This window comes from Aptenodytes patagonicus, chromosome 12 (assembly GCF_965638725.1).
Source record: "Aptenodytes patagonicus chromosome 12, bAptPat1.pri.cur, whole genome shotgun sequence".
Taxonomy (NCBI): Eukaryota; Metazoa; Chordata; class Aves; order Sphenisciformes; family Spheniscidae; genus Aptenodytes; species Aptenodytes patagonicus.
In genome coordinates, this window is record NC_134960.1 from 9,436,369 (window position 1) to 9,452,029 (window position 15,661).

Consider the following 15,661-nt stretch of genomic DNA (forward strand, 5'->3'; position numbering starts at 1 on the left):
GCAATGGCACATATAGTACCTTGCTACAAAAGGTTCTAGGCAGCTCTAAATTTTTTGAGTATTCATTTCTCAATTTATCTATTACTATATCTATATAACAACAAACAAGCTTATCCTCAGAAATGGTTCAAAATACGTATTAAGAAAATAAAACAAAATGTGCCTACCTGTTGAGACTGGCTGGCTAGCTCCATCAAACAACAGATCAACCAGGTCATTAGACGACTTGCTGCCAGAGGGTACAGAGGCCTGAAGAAGAAATCACACAATAGATCTCATTTCATGATGTCATCACTCAAATGACATTGAGAAGTTTTCTTTTTTTTTGGGGGGGTGCTTTGTTTTGGAGAGATGGCAGATTTGTCTTTGAAGCCAACAATCACTAGAGCCAACAATCACTAGAGCCTGGCTAAATTTCAAATCAAACAGTGAACAGCTAGTGGCTCACATTTTTTTCTGATAACTGAAGAACTTGATAACTTGTCAATAAGCGTGCAGGTTCAGAGAATCCTTCACACTTCAGGCCAAGATTTTATCTTTGCTTTCCTGAAGAGAGTAAAACATGGTAATGACTACATTTAAAAAATTCTACATCTTAAAGCAATCACACAAAAAGGCATTCTGTAATTAAACTGTTCCACTGCCTTTGAAAACCCCAGTTAGACATTTTTGATAAAATAGTTCCCTTGAAGCCTGCATAACAAAAACTCTACCCTAAACTAGAAAATGTCTCAGAGGTTAGAAGAAAACTGTTTTCAAAGTCATCTTTTATTGTGCTATGCTGTCTCACCTTTGCTGTCGGCTGTGCAGTATGAGCAGCAACATTCTGTTCTGGACTTGCTTTATCCCCTGTATAATGTGCTGCTGCTCCCAAGTCAATGGTTTTTGAAGGATTTGCTGTGCGTTTGTGTCTGGTGGTGGTAGTTTCTGTAGCTTGTGTAATGTGAATGTGTTTTGTTGTCACAGTCTCCTCTTCATCTTTAAATTCAGCTTTGGGAGATTTACCTCTTCTTGATTTTTCCTCATCACTGTCACTAGAAAAACAAAAGTGATAGAGTACCATTTGTGATGGACTTCTCAGTTACTTAAGTGGACATTTGGCTTAAGCCACAAGAGTTTTGGTTACTGTAGTTCCTTGTAGCGATGGTTCATAGTAAAAATACTGCTTCTTCCTACATTTGAGAAAGGAAATGTTTTACCCTTACATAATGCATCTACATAACACAGCATTGCACCTATTGTACAAAAGTGATGAAGAAAAGCAAATTATTTTGTTAAACATTAACTGCAAGTCCACGGCAGAGGATAATACGATATCAGTGTTTAAATCCAGTACATTTAATTACCTTCTGACAGGAACTCCCACACACATTATGTAACACTTCAGCAACAAAAAGTTAAGTTGGCAGGTCTGCTCAGTACTTGCACCAAGAGACAGAAAGCAGTGAACCAAATACAGGTACTACCTTTCAGATTTCAAGAATTCCATTCCTATTTCAACTCATTTCCCTTTCCAGAGAAACAGGTTTTCGTATTCTTTAAAATGTTTGCAGAGAAAGAATGTTTACAGAACTATGCAATGCAATGATACTATTCATTTTTTATCAGAGAACACACATTTATTCTTAAAATGTAAAAGAACAAAAGTGTAACCATTTTAGGCAAAAACTTTTTAGATGTCACTGTGTAATATTTGTTTAATCTGTTACATTTTCTACTTTCATATTTTAAGTCTTTCACAAAAAAACAATTACCCCCCCAACAGTCATGTTGCCTGTTATCATCAAGATAAGATTTGTACATAACAGTAAAAATTGCTGTAGAGAAAGCTTGAATATATTGAAACGTATTTTGAAATAGCAATTCTCTTAGCAACATAGTTGAAAGTGGAAGGTTTTTATATTTTAATAATACATTAGAATACTAAACCCGCAAAATTTAAGAAAGGCTGCCCCTTTGTCAGTTTTTTTTCTGTTAACAATAGTGGGCTTTTTGGAATATAATGCACATGTCATTTCCTCTATGCATATTACCTACTCACCACTGGGAATGGCTTAATTCATTAACATCAGTGAATATAAATGCTCACTCCCTTTAATTTTTTTATTTTTAAAAGAAAAATATCATAGCTGCTGGCCAACCTTGTGACTACCAGGCATTTGCTTGAGCCAGCCTTACATAGACAAGAGAGCTCAAATTGCATCACCTAACCTTATCCTTCCAAGGCACTTCAAACCTGACTTGCAACAACAAGGCCTGCTGTTCCAGTTCTGGATTTCCGCAGATAGCCTGCCTACATGCACAAATACATCAGATGGGACCACTAACCACATTTTCATTTGTGACATCAGGATTTTAATACAAGGCCCCACAGAAGACTGATCTGCACATTAGCATGGTACACATGGTACATCCATCCTAAAAGCCTCGGAGGAGTGTGGATGATGTTGCCTTTTAGAGGCATGTTGAATGTACGTAAGACCAGGACAATCACAACTAAGGCTCAGTCTCTTAAAACCTGCTGCAGTGTACTTCTTGTCATCACTACAGAGTCTGCCTAGTCCATATACACATTCTGTGGGTTGAAGAAGTGATTGACAACCATCAAAGTCTGATCAATGGAGCTATTGCTACAGAACTGGTAGAGATTAATCTCACTAATGTAAGAATGAAAAAAAAAGTGAGTCTTTGGTGATCTACAGCAAAATATACGTCTAAAAGCTTTTGAGAAAAGAAATTAAACATATATGCCAGAAATCAGGACAAATAATACAATACTCAATTTTCTATGACAACCAGTACTGCTTCCAAACAGGAGATCTGTTCTTTATTTTTCTTTAATGGTCACATTAACAAAAAAAAAAGAAACATTACAGATTAATGTTCCCTTTAAGTGTGTTTACTGTGCTCAGAATAGTAAAATTGCAGTGCTTCATCTGAGAATTGCAGAATGAACTTAAAAATAAAAATTATAGCCAGCATTGTACCAAATAATTAAAAAAAAAAACTTCTGCAAAGACATACATGGTTGCAACTTCCAGAAACCGAAGTATGGATACACGTTCTTTTTCTTTGCCTTGAGGTTTTCGTGGTATGGGGGTTTTTTTTAACAACATTCTTCAAGGCAACAAGATAAGTTTACTGATAGTTTGAGACTATCTGAATTATACCCTACTACAAAAGTAATCCTTTACATGGAAGTTGCCTTTAAACATGACTGTTGCATCCTTTTATAGGAGTACTAAGTTTTGCTTCCTTCCCATTGTTACCTGCATCAACCTTTCTGAATACTGGAGAAACAAGGATTGACAGAGTTTAAGAATTCTAATGAAAAAAGTGTAATGTTTCAGAAGAACCTCTGTATATCTGCAGGTAATTTAGAAAATAAAACTTCCGCATACAAGGCTAGACTCAGAGCAGCAATTGATTTATTCGCCTAAGACCTAAGAATTAACAAGCACTATGAAAGAAAACCAGAGGTTTTCCCACCCCATGACGTATTGTTTCTGGTCTTCTCTACTTCCAAGGAGATATATTACTGGAAAAAAGAATCTAATTCCCCCACAGCAGTACTAACATTTTTCTTCTAAAGAAAACAAGCAGACCTAGGCTTCTCCAGAGTTAGCTGTGCAAACTGCAGTTTCACTGACATCGACTGTAAACTCAAGCCAGCTATATCACAGGTTAAGTTCTTAGTTACTTCAAGCATCTTTTTTTTTCTTCTATGCAAACTACAAGCTTTGCGAGTCAGAAATCCGGAAGTTTGGCCAAGTTCTTCTGGTGTGTATATTAGAGGCAAAGATTGTGTCATCCAAATTCCATTAACCACTGTAAAGATGGTCATGTATTCTTTGTGCTTTAGGACCTTTATTGGCTTTACAGTACTAAAGTAATAATGATTTATAAAGCTATTAAGATAGAAACAATAGAACATACAACAGCAGATTTGCCAGCTGAGCGAGTATCACCATTTAGTCACTTTTCCAAGGGAAATGACAACTTAATTCAATGTTATTATATAGCAGCAGGCTACAAAAGCTAGCAAATTTTTGGAGGCTTCTTTTTTATTTTTAGAAAAAAATTTGCTGTGTGAAAACACAGAAATGCATGGATTTCATGAAGCATTTACAGGAGAATGTTATGTTGTTGTGAGCTTAAGTCACATAATTAAAATTTCACGTTTCTATTCAGTTTCAATATTTAACTTCATACAGAATATAATATTCTGTTAATATAACATGAATTAAAAGGTTTGTATTTACAGTATCTTTAAGCATAAATAGACAGACATTCTATAACCTTGAGTTCAATCTTCTTAGATCCTTTGATGCCTTCTGTAGAAAGAAATCCCTTCATTTCAACACTCTGATAAAATACCTTCCAAAAGGAAATTTTTGGCTGGTAGCCGAAGCAATGTTAGAGAAGCCATATTGCTGCAACCTGGATTCCTTCTTATGGCAGGATAACCAGCAACTACCAAATTGTTTTTGCTCATGTATGTGCCAAAAAATCCTCCTTTTATTTCAAGTCCTGAGTATATTACTTTCATAAATTTCAAGACGAATACCACACCTGACATTTACCAAAAAATGGAAGAAAGATAAAAGGGACAAGGGTTACAAGACCAAAACAAAAATGAAAAAATGTAGTATTAGAGAGAGAAAAAGATCAGTGTAACTTGGTAGAGATGTACAGTGGAGAAGTCCTCAAAATAAGCTGCTTTTTACAAAGATTAGACTGCAGAAAGGACTGTCTAAAACACTGGAAGGTGCAAGACTTTGTATCAGCACAAGTAAGAGACCAGGAGCCCTTCAGAAATAAAGCAAAGGAAATAAGATAAAAAAATGTTTACTGTACATCCTCTACATGAAATGTGGACAGTGAGCTTTACAGACATCATGTGACAAGTTGCTTTTGAAAGGTAAGTACAGAAAAGCACACAACAATATACCATTGTTAAATTTGAAATTGTTTACTTTTCTTCTGATCCCTTCTCTTTGTAGTCTGCTTAGAGTAAGTTCTAAGAGGGAACCCTGATGTGTGCAAAGAATACCAGTTTTATGATTTATTAATGCCTTAGCAAGAGGACCATACTGCCTTTTTCTCAGAAATGCTACCGTTATAATTATTTGTTTCCGTGCAAAATTGCTTGAATTTTGTAATATACACACGTGTGCATGTGCACTTTTATACATACTTATATAAAAATGTGTGTGTGTGTGTGAATGTATCTGAAGATATTCCTGTAAAAAAATATTAATCAAATCTCAGTGCAAATTTGAATTTCAAGTTGTTTCCCAAAAGGGAATTATTTCAATATACTTGAGCACTTTCTCTACAGCAATTTCAGATTCTGTTAAGTACGAATTTGATCTCCAGATAACAAAATTCAATGCCCCTGTTGAAGTGTGATGTATTTAAAGTTCTTTCTGCAGGCAAGGCAGGGTAGGTTTTCTTCCTTACTGGAAAAATTTAATGGCCAGACATAAAATACAACAAGTTTCTTGAGAAGGTTCAACTGAAATTGACTTTTTTTTTTTAAATATTGAAATAAGTCACCTGCAATCTGTTCTTCCTGACATCAACTCAGGGAAGCAGCACTGTGTCAAAGCAGGTCTAAGCAATTTTACATCTCCCTCTTTGGCACTTCAGCATTCAGAGTAACTGTAGCATTAAATGGCAGTATACTGGCACAAGGAAGACCACTGAATTGCTGAGACAAGGAAAAGCTTAAGAAATTTCAGCCAAATTCCCTGCTTTGCCAGCAGCTATCTAAGCTAGGGGCAGTAATGGAAGGCAGCCAAGGGCAGTTAACTAATGACAGAGCTACATTATTCCCCAAGGCCAGTAAAAGCTGCGTAAGAAGTCTAGGAAGCAGGTATTGAACCCAAACGTGCTTCCATCCATACAGACAAAAAGAATGGCAGAGTATCATAACTAATAATCAGCAATATCAAACAGCTTTATAATAGCAATTTCACAGAATAAATTCATGTTAGAATAACTCTAGTACCTGCACCTTTCTGGAGAGTCTTCTCTATCTTTCCTTCGGAACTTGCTGATAGTATCATCAATTGTGCTTCCAATTTTGTCACTTAGCTCACCTAACTTGTCGCTGAATGGAAAAGCTGGTTTTTTATCCCATTCTTCATCCCATTTTGACTTGGGCTCAGGATCATATCTTTCACCTGTGTAAGGCATTAAGATAAGAAATACTAAAGATAACAGGAAAAAAAAATGCCTGTGGTCTTTTTAGAATCACTCTCAAGCCCCCTTGCCCTACATACATAAACCTTACAAGTTTTCAAAGCAAACTGAAAGCTCCCACAGTGCTGAATCAACACTATTACAGCAAGGCACAGCATGTAATGCCAATCATTAAGTGCCAGGAATGCAGATTCAAAGACTTTTGTTTATGACAACGACACAATCTTAATGCACTGCACAGCACATCAGGACACTGTTGGACTCTGCTGGAGAAGCACAAGAGGCACAATCAACTCTGGCTGCATAAGCAGCTTATCAGAAATGGGATGTGCCAGTTTTGTAACAGTCACTTAATGCACGATATTCCATTCTTGGCCAAGCTGTGTACTCAGAGGTAAATCAATGGGGTTTTTTATACACTGACATTCATGAACGCATAGTACCAAAATATTGAAAGACATAAGTGTGCAATGCATGATAACTTTCTGTCCTTTCTTTTCCATGCTCAGTGATTAAAAAAAGATGCAGTTCAGCAGCCACTGAGTACCCTGAACATCTTTACTAAACACTTATCAAGAAATAAAAACCATTTTTTTTCCTAATCAAGTGTTCAAGACCTCCATACTGGTATCTTAGCTTACAAACAGCTGACAGTTTTACTTGAAATAAGTACACTTACTGTACAATCTCATTAAGAAAGTTTAAAAAACTTAAGGCTGGGTTTATTTATACACACCCAGCCAACCGGAGTTTAATTTAAAAGAAAAAAACAACACTTACATTTTAACAAAGATTTAACTATCAGAAGCACAGCACACTTTACTAACTTGTATCGTGATCTTATATCAGACCTTCTGTTGAAAATATAGGTATGTAAAACAACCCAATATAGCTCAGTTTCTGGACAACACTTTTAGATAAACATTTTATATTTTGGGCCATCACACACATGAAACAAGGCTTTTTTTTTGTACTATTGAAAAATGTGGAACACTAGTTAAGTTTTTTTACTTAAGCCGAGTAAAATTGACTAGCAGAAAGGAAGAATGGTGAAAAATTTATTACTTCAAGTTACATACAAATTATATTGTAGCTCAGGTAATGTTCAAGATTTGTTCAATTAAGTCATTTTTAATAAAAAGAAACTGATGGATTCCAACACTACAAGGTGCAAAATTTGAGTTAGATCTGTACCATATACCAGAGGATACATTTTCTTACTGAAGCGGTAAGTCTCCAATGATATTTGTTTAGATCCATCAAGGATAGACAAGCTTTTTCAAAGTAGAGAACCTGTTACAAATCAGCAAGATACTCAGCAAGATCTTTATCACTGGAAAAAGAGAAATTGCTAAAAAATGTACTACTGTTAAATTTTGCAGGAGAATAAAATGGCCTTATTTCAATTTATGTCAGGCTCTCAAGCATTTTAATGTAGATTCCATTAGAAGGTTTCCTTGTGCGATAGGAATTTTAGAATAAATAAAAAACCTCCAAGAGCTTGGTATTTTCATGACAAAAAGAACTAAGAAAAACTCTGAAAATACAAGCATTTTATATTTAAATATAACTAGAACCTTTTAGATTAGAAGTCTGATCTGGGAAAAAGTTTGGTTTTTGCTGCTACAAAGATTTATTTTTTTTTTTTTTAGTTTACTCAACAAATTAAGGGATAATTAAAAACCCTTTACCACAAAAATGAAATACAAGACAAAGGAGACAGTCCTTTAAATTAAAAAACTTGAATGATAACTAAAGAGCATATGGAGAAAGGCTTCTACCCAGCATATAGGGATAGATCACGACTCTGTGCAGAGCAAGTCAAAAGATAAGCTCAGTGAAAGAACAGAGGGACATGTACTTAAAGTACAAATGCAGTGACTCATAAGTACTTCCTAAAAAGAGAATCACCAGAATTCCAAGCAGGTAGCAAAAGCCTAAAAGAATATAAAACAAGACATATCCTGCCATGGAGATAGAGATTTTCAACTACTCTGCATATGAGGAAAAGGGAGAACAGAGGAACATGGAGAAGTAACCTGTCAAAAACAGAAGAGAGCAAATCTAAGTTTAAGGCTCACAGTGAGCAGTAAAAAACATACATAGCACCAGAGAGGGACAGGTGAAGTTTAAGTCCTGCACAGTTACTACTCAGATCTTATACCAAACCCTTCTCTCAAAGAAGTCACTGACTCTAGCAAACCAGAGCCTTGTGCCATTGTGACTTGGGGACTCATCCCTTAATAAAAGCAGCCAAGGATTTACTCAGGCCAAAGAAAACACAGATAAACATCTCAAGACTGACAGCTGGATCATGGACAACACGCTGGGCTACATCAGACATAAAAGCCAGTTCAAGCCCAGATCCCTGCTACACATTATGGCAGGGACTGGGAAGCAAGGAGGAAGCAGCACACTTGGACTTGATAAGCAAATCATAGCACTGGTTGCGTGCCTTAATCTAACCAAGGCTGTCAGAGAAAACCGTCTCCTCCCTAAACAAAGACAAGCTGATGTCATTACATCCTCTAAGGCCGAGATCTTACAAACACACTATGTTGAAGATGCAAATAGTCTGACAGAACTCATTGCACACATGAAGAACATCAGTTGCCTTAGCAAAATAGGTGAATTTATTTCCAGAAGCAAGGGTGTATCAGGTATACCTGTGAACAGCATTTGGATTTTTTTTTCCTTTGTGTTTGTTTTTGTTTGTTTTGTGTGTGTATGTTGTTAAATAAAGGACCTTAGTAATAAAGGTCATATTGCAAGTACCAGACCCAAGCTAGATATAGGACTGGCACCTTATGCAATGATGGCTGAGATTCGTGATGGCTGGATGCTTTAATTTTCGGAATTCTGATTTCTGAAAATCTGATGGCAGGTTTTCTGATTTTTTTTATGAGGGAGCAGATGACCAAGTGACCCTTCACACACATCTTTTTTAAATATATAATATACATATCTTAAATATATATATTATTTTTTTAAACAAAGTTTAGAACTTCCTTTCTGGTCTTAACCTCTTCACTGGCAGCTGCAATTCCCTAGGATTTAGGGATGAGCACTGGTGCACCAGATTTCCAGCATGCATATGGGTCTGCTGTGCAACCAACGTCCAGCTGCAAGCTTAGTACATCCACACAAAGTAAATCTCGTATTACCTCTGGGAGCCCTCCTTCGAAAAAGCACATGGGACCTATAGTACTAATCAAACAAGATTTTAAAAATACACAAACTGAGACAGTAATAACTGTATTGGTAATCTCCTGACATATAAGCTCTATCACTTACAAGGTACTTACTGCATATATTTAAAGTCAGTTCTGACAGACATCAGAATCCATACAGATAATCCACAGATATCTTTCAAGTGTCCAAACAATATTACTTGGGAAACCAAAAAGTTTAATGGCATATATCTACATTGTTTCACCTGAACAGCATTACTGCCCTAAAAGCCCTAACCCAAATTGACCAATGGTTCTAAAGGAGGTTGGCAGGAGTAGGTGAAGCAATTCTTGTGCTGTGGTGGGTAGAAAGTATCATCACTTTTTTTTTTTTAATTAAAGACTGACTAAGAAACCCTGACTTACAAGGGCATTTTTTTATCTACTTCTGCTACAGCAGCATTCATTTCACAATGAGACTCTGCCCACGGATAAAAACGACAGGTAAGTTTTGGCTAAGCCAATGCATTAATGTCATTTGTATAAGTTTCTATTTAGCTTATTATCTAAAAAAGATTAACTTAAAGATTTTTGAAGTAACGTAAATTTGTATGTTGGGGAAAACGTGCAAGATTTCATTTTAAAATAACACCACTGGCAGTTAAAGAAATATAAAGAAAAAGCATCTAAAGGAGCATCTTAGAAATTCCTTGTTATGTGTTATCGAAGCCAAGTTAAAAGTCAAGACTGTCAATCCTTGACCAAGAAAGCCTAGTACTCACTGTATCTGAACCCTCCAACACTGTCCGAAGAAACCCCTATGTATTTGTCTTTGTTCTTCTTTGCTTTCTTCCTCTCTTCCCGAAGTCGATCATCATCTTGAGCAAATTCAACCATTTCTTTTACCTTCTGGCGTATGTTTATACCTTGGTCTTTGCCATTTTCATCTGTGTAAGTAATGCAGGATAGACACGTTGGATGGAAGAAGGGGGAAAAAGGAAAGAAAAAATAAATTGGAGGCAGCAATACTGAACATCAAACTGATAAGAAAATTTGAATTATGAACACGGCAGTCAGAGGAAGATCTTATGACTACTAAGGTCCACTGCATTTGTTTAAAAGGGACCAAATATTTTGTTTCAACACAAATCTTCATCCTCAGATAAATGATAGTTTTCACTGAATGGTGTATTTAGAAACATCTAACTGCTGCTGAAACATTGAAAAGATTAACAAAGACTGAGACAGAAATTATATTCTCCACTTGAACAATTTTAACCCTTCAAAATATAACCCCTTTTCCTCAGTCTTTTTAGTAGTTTTTGCAAGTTTAACTGCAAGAACTCAGTCTTATTGCAAAACTGAATTTTTCAAAAATTGCTTTCAGTTGGGATATACTACAAGCTAAACGTGCTCCTTTCCCAGCCTTTTTCACATTCAAAACACACACTGGCCTTGCTGCCTTTGCACTGTAAATATTATTTGGTGGGAGGAAAAAACCCAGCTTCAAACAGATGTGTGTGTTTTGGAGCTCTAACCTTTTCTTCCCATATGATTAAAGCTATTCCTTTACGGACACCACAGGGGACCAGTCTCTAGTGCATATTTTAATATAAACCCGAACACTCATGTTGTGTTGGTTCTGTTGTTATTAGCCAGTCTTTTCTGCAAGTTCTTGTCTTCACTAATTAATACTCTAGGGTCCCACGTCTTGGATTCTGCACTCTTCACACAACTGGCAACAGTCACATTCTAATTAGACTGGGGAAGCATCTAAGCTGGTTGAGGTGACTGACAACTCCAACTACTGTTTTAATTTGCTTATAAGATTTTTCTATTGCTCACCTACAAAGTGGTAATTTTCCAGGGATCGCAAATCATAAATGTGTTCTCTGGCACTTGTAACAACACGCTCTGATCCATTCCTTATGAGGTAAGCTAGGAGCAGCAAAGACTATAAAAATACAAAGCACCTTATGATTGCATGAACAAAAGCTCTATCTTTTTTTTTTTTTTAAAAGCAATAGAAAACCATCCCCCCCTCCCCAAATTAGTAAGTAATAAGACTTTCCCCTTTTAAATAAATGCTTATTATATGGGTTCACATAGAAAAAACACGTTTTCCCCACATGCACCTTTTGCTCGTTAGAATATCAAAACTGTATTTGTCAAACTCTAATTTGTTATTACTAAGTCACAAGTAGTTACCTTCATCACCTACTGCTTATTTTAAAAGACAACAGTAGCAATTTAAGAGAAAAAGTTAACCCTACTAAATGAAGCATTTTCTTTTGCCTCTTTTGTTCACAATTTTCCAATGGTTTTCACTGAAAAGTAACTCCTACAGAAATATATGAAGCCTTCTGCAGGATGCAACGGATATACAAAACTGCATTTCAGGACAATTTTAAGCAAGCGACAAAACAAATGAAGTTTAAATAGTACTTTAATTGCAGTTTTTTATGTTGAGGATTTCTATCTAAAAAAAAATTAATGCACTTTCTCCAAAGTAGTGCCTTTATCAGCTAAAACTATCATGATATTTCAACCTATCCAAAACTGATAAGCAATTCCAAGCAGTCTTTATAACATTAAGTAGTTATGTGCGATAGCATTAAATATTAATTTATAATGTACTTCAGGGAAAACAATTACTATGAATACAAAACATCAAGCACCTGTGAAAAGCACAAACCATGCCTTAGAATTAATTCTGTCTTGTTACAATCCTGGGATCAAGAAAAACAAAATATAAGCTAGTCTAATACATCAATTCTAAAAAATGAGGTTATATTTGCATAATTCAGTGAACACTGAACACCACTTTAAGTGCAGCATGATATAATCTTAAGCAAAAAGTTTCTGTACCATGCTAATTAGCCAAAGACAAGAAAAATGCAAATGATTCAGTTCTTTTTCCAACATGCAAGTAGGACATAAAAGCCTCATATGGTAAGATCTGCAAGAAAATTTGGTCCATTCAAAGCTAAACTACAATTTTTAGAGAACTATGAATTGGCAGAAAATTAAGATTCATTTCCATTTTATTTCAGGTATTCTTGAATTCCTTCAAAAACATTTTCCTGATAGTGCAATAACTTATCATCCACTTCTCATGGAGCACCGTAACAACTCCTTTGGGTAGATTCAAAATGTGAATGCTACACCAATATTTGAATATCAGCAAAATGTAATTGCTCTATTATGTTCATTAAGTAGCATCTTGGACACACTTCTAAAACCAGAAATTTTGTTTTTTTCCCATACAGCATTTGAAAGACATCTTTGACTTCAGTAAGAAAATTATAAAGCATATAGTTAGGAAAGAAATTATAGGTTGCTAGGGGAGTAAGTGATATAGCAGTATCTAAACGAGACACCACATCAAAACATTATACTAGCAACAAGCATTATGTCCTTCGTAGACCAAAGTCTTGAATGCTTCCAGTTCATATACATACACACCTTATAAACTCTCCTCCAGTTCTTTTTGTTGTCTTTCAGCATTCGAGTCCAAAGCATGTTCATAAGTTCTGGAAACTGTTCATACATAAACGTAGCCCTAAAGAATTAAAAAAAAGGAGTAAAGAAATTTTATTCTCTGTGGTTTGCCACAATAGCTTGTCAAGACTCAGGGCTGACAGTAGATGGCAGGCTTGATCTAAGCCCATTCACATTTGATGACATTACAAGGGGAAAAGCTATCCCTATTTCTTAGTCATATAGAAGTAATTTACCTACCAGCACTACAAAAGAAAAAAGTAATTCTAAAAATCTGAGCCAGTAGAAGAACCTTCACTAATTATAAAGAAAATAATGTTTAACATGAATACCCTAATAACCACTGCAACTAGTCAAACATGCCACTTCCAAACTCATTTTAACAGAAAAAAGTTCAAGGAAGAATTTGACATGTTTTGCTCTATTTGGAAAAGTCACAAGAAAGCAGTTTGAAAATAAACACTCCAAAAAAGTCAGATATATTGAAAGAATTATGAGGCTACATAAATAAAAATCAAGAATTTCAAAAATACTTTGACTTCATTTTTTGTTTGACAGTTTTCAATACATAAGATTATGCATTAAAAAAATTAGACTTGATTTACAGCAACTTTTCAGCATTATCAGTCAACATACCGCAGAGTTGATTTAGCAGCAAATTTCACATTCCTGTATAACATGCACCTTTCTTTTCTTCATCACTGAGCCAAATTATCACTTACTTGGCAATCTCTCCCATGAGCTGTCCCGAAGGTCCCCATGGATCATCATTGGTTGCTTCTCGAACCTTAGACTCTATTTCTGAATAATTCATAACCACATTGGTGCTGCAAAGGAAAAAAATTAACACACATGAAGATTAGCATCAAAACTGAGAAACACATGAAAACTTAATAATGACACTAGTGCGTATCTCACTTAATGAGATACCTCTACAGGGTGGGAAAGAAAACATCTTTAGTGCAGAAGTTACCCTGAGGACACTATACAACACATTTAAGTCATCTTTAAGAAGGTTTTACTGTTCTATTAGTCTTCAAGAATACAGTTGAGAAACTAGGGATTACATTACAGCTGGATTCAGTCCAGTAAAAACGGCTTTTGGTCAAACTAAAATCCAAACCGAACCACTAGAGTCAAAGCTGATAGCTTTGCTAGCTGATAGCTAGCAAAACTAGCTTCCCCAACTAGATATGGTTTGCTTACAGGTTTGTATGGTTTATAAAGCTTCTTGCAAATAACTATAACTCAACCAGAAGCAGATTTTTTTTTTAATGATGAATGCTACATAACTCAAGAATATCTGTATCAAACAAGTTTTAGTTTTAAAAAAAAGTCACACAGAAGTCTGAAGTAAGGGAGAGAAGATTCACTAGGAAGTCTGTTTCCTACCTTGAATTTATTTAAGGGAAAACAGCGAAAGAAGAAAAGCTGCAGAACACTGTATTAGGATTAAAGCAATGCAAATACTATAAGGAGCTCAGGCTCTCTCTATGAGAGTTCACAGAAAAATGTAACTTGGAAAAAGGAAGCAATTTTTCTGTATCAGTTATATTAAAGTAGTCAATATGTGATTTTTTTTTTTTTAAATGAATGTCTCAAACTAGTAATGTTCAACTATAAGCCCCAGCAACCTCCTCTGTGCCCCTAAAAGCATCTAGATATATTTGATAATACAATGATTTTCCTTATATTTTAAGGTGAGTGAGCAGGCCCAAATCATCATTCATACAGAGAATGTTTGAAAAACAGCTCTCTAGTTATGGAGTGATATAGCACACAACAGTAATGAAACATCAGTAAAAGGAAACCTAGTGGCCTCTGCTTTCCCTACATACTTTGCAGTGTATTTGAAATAACTTAGAAATTACATGTTTACACCTATTGTACCAAAAGTTTGAAAATTTACTTAACTGTTAAAAGTACATCATACAACTGGTTTCAGAAGCCAGACTAACCCCTGTAAAATGACTGTATTCAACATATAAACCATACCACAAAGTCAAATTTATTAAACTGTAGGAGAGATCTAATGATATTATAATACAATGCAGAGGTGTTTGCTGCTTGAAAACCTCCTCTGAACCTGAAAGGTCTAGAAGAAAAATCAAGATGCTTAATAGTCATCCCTCTGTCCATGCAGGAGTTGGCACAAAGCAGCATTCAAGCAATACCCGTTCAATTTTATTTGGCATAAGGATAGCAAAGATCTTGGAACTGGAGTTATAAACAGCAGAAACAAGAATGAGATCTCCTTAAGTCTGAAAGGGGACACAGAAGGTAACTGTTAAAACAGAGTAAAATTCCTGGACTTAGTCTTGGATTCTCAGCATGAGAATTCCTGCTGTCAGATTCTGATGTATGATTTTATTCAACTTTGTGTCTAAAGAGAGTGTAAGCTTCATGACTGAGTAAATAATCAGCAAGCTAACAGAACCTATCTATATGAAAAAAAGCGTGTAGGAACATAGCAGTAGTTATGAACAACAGTTAATTAAGGTTTTACAAATTCATTTATGCTAAATGCACCTCAAGCTTCTGTTTCTGACACTTTCTTTACCATATACACAAACGTAAACTAATACCATCTTTATTTCCCATATGCATGGAACATTAAAAAAACCAAAACACAACCCCAAAGCTACAGGCTTCAGCGCTTTGCAGCTTTCAGCACACTAGTTCTCTTGTCTGAAGCAAGGAAAGGCAGGGAGTTGAATGGAAAGGTTCTGTTTGTTTTTATAACCCCTCCTTAAGCACTTGTTTGAGAGACTTGATGGGGAGTT

General features: G+C 35.5%; 1 protein-coding gene across 2 annotated transcripts in view; it reads right to left on the minus strand.

Moving 5' to 3' along the window:
* The window catches only part of CLINT1 (clathrin interactor 1), a 53,390-nt gene that overhangs the window by 11,743 nt on the left and 25,986 nt on the right, over positions 1-15,661 (minus strand). For both annotated transcript variants that reach the window (XM_076349678.1, XM_076349677.1), the window contains exons 2-8: positions 13,601-13,705; positions 12,843-12,939; positions 11,223-11,331; positions 10,160-10,324; positions 6,014-6,188; positions 791-1,034; positions 168-249 (exon numbers count right to left, since the gene is read on the minus strand). In XM_076349678.1, coding sequence (XP_076205793.1) covers positions 168-249; positions 791-1,034; positions 6,014-6,188; positions 10,160-10,324; positions 11,223-11,331; positions 12,843-12,939; positions 13,601-13,705 — 977 coding nt within the window. The remainder of the gene's footprint in view (positions 1-167; positions 250-790; positions 1,035-6,013; positions 6,189-10,159; positions 10,325-11,222; positions 11,332-12,842; positions 12,940-13,600; positions 13,706-15,661) is intronic.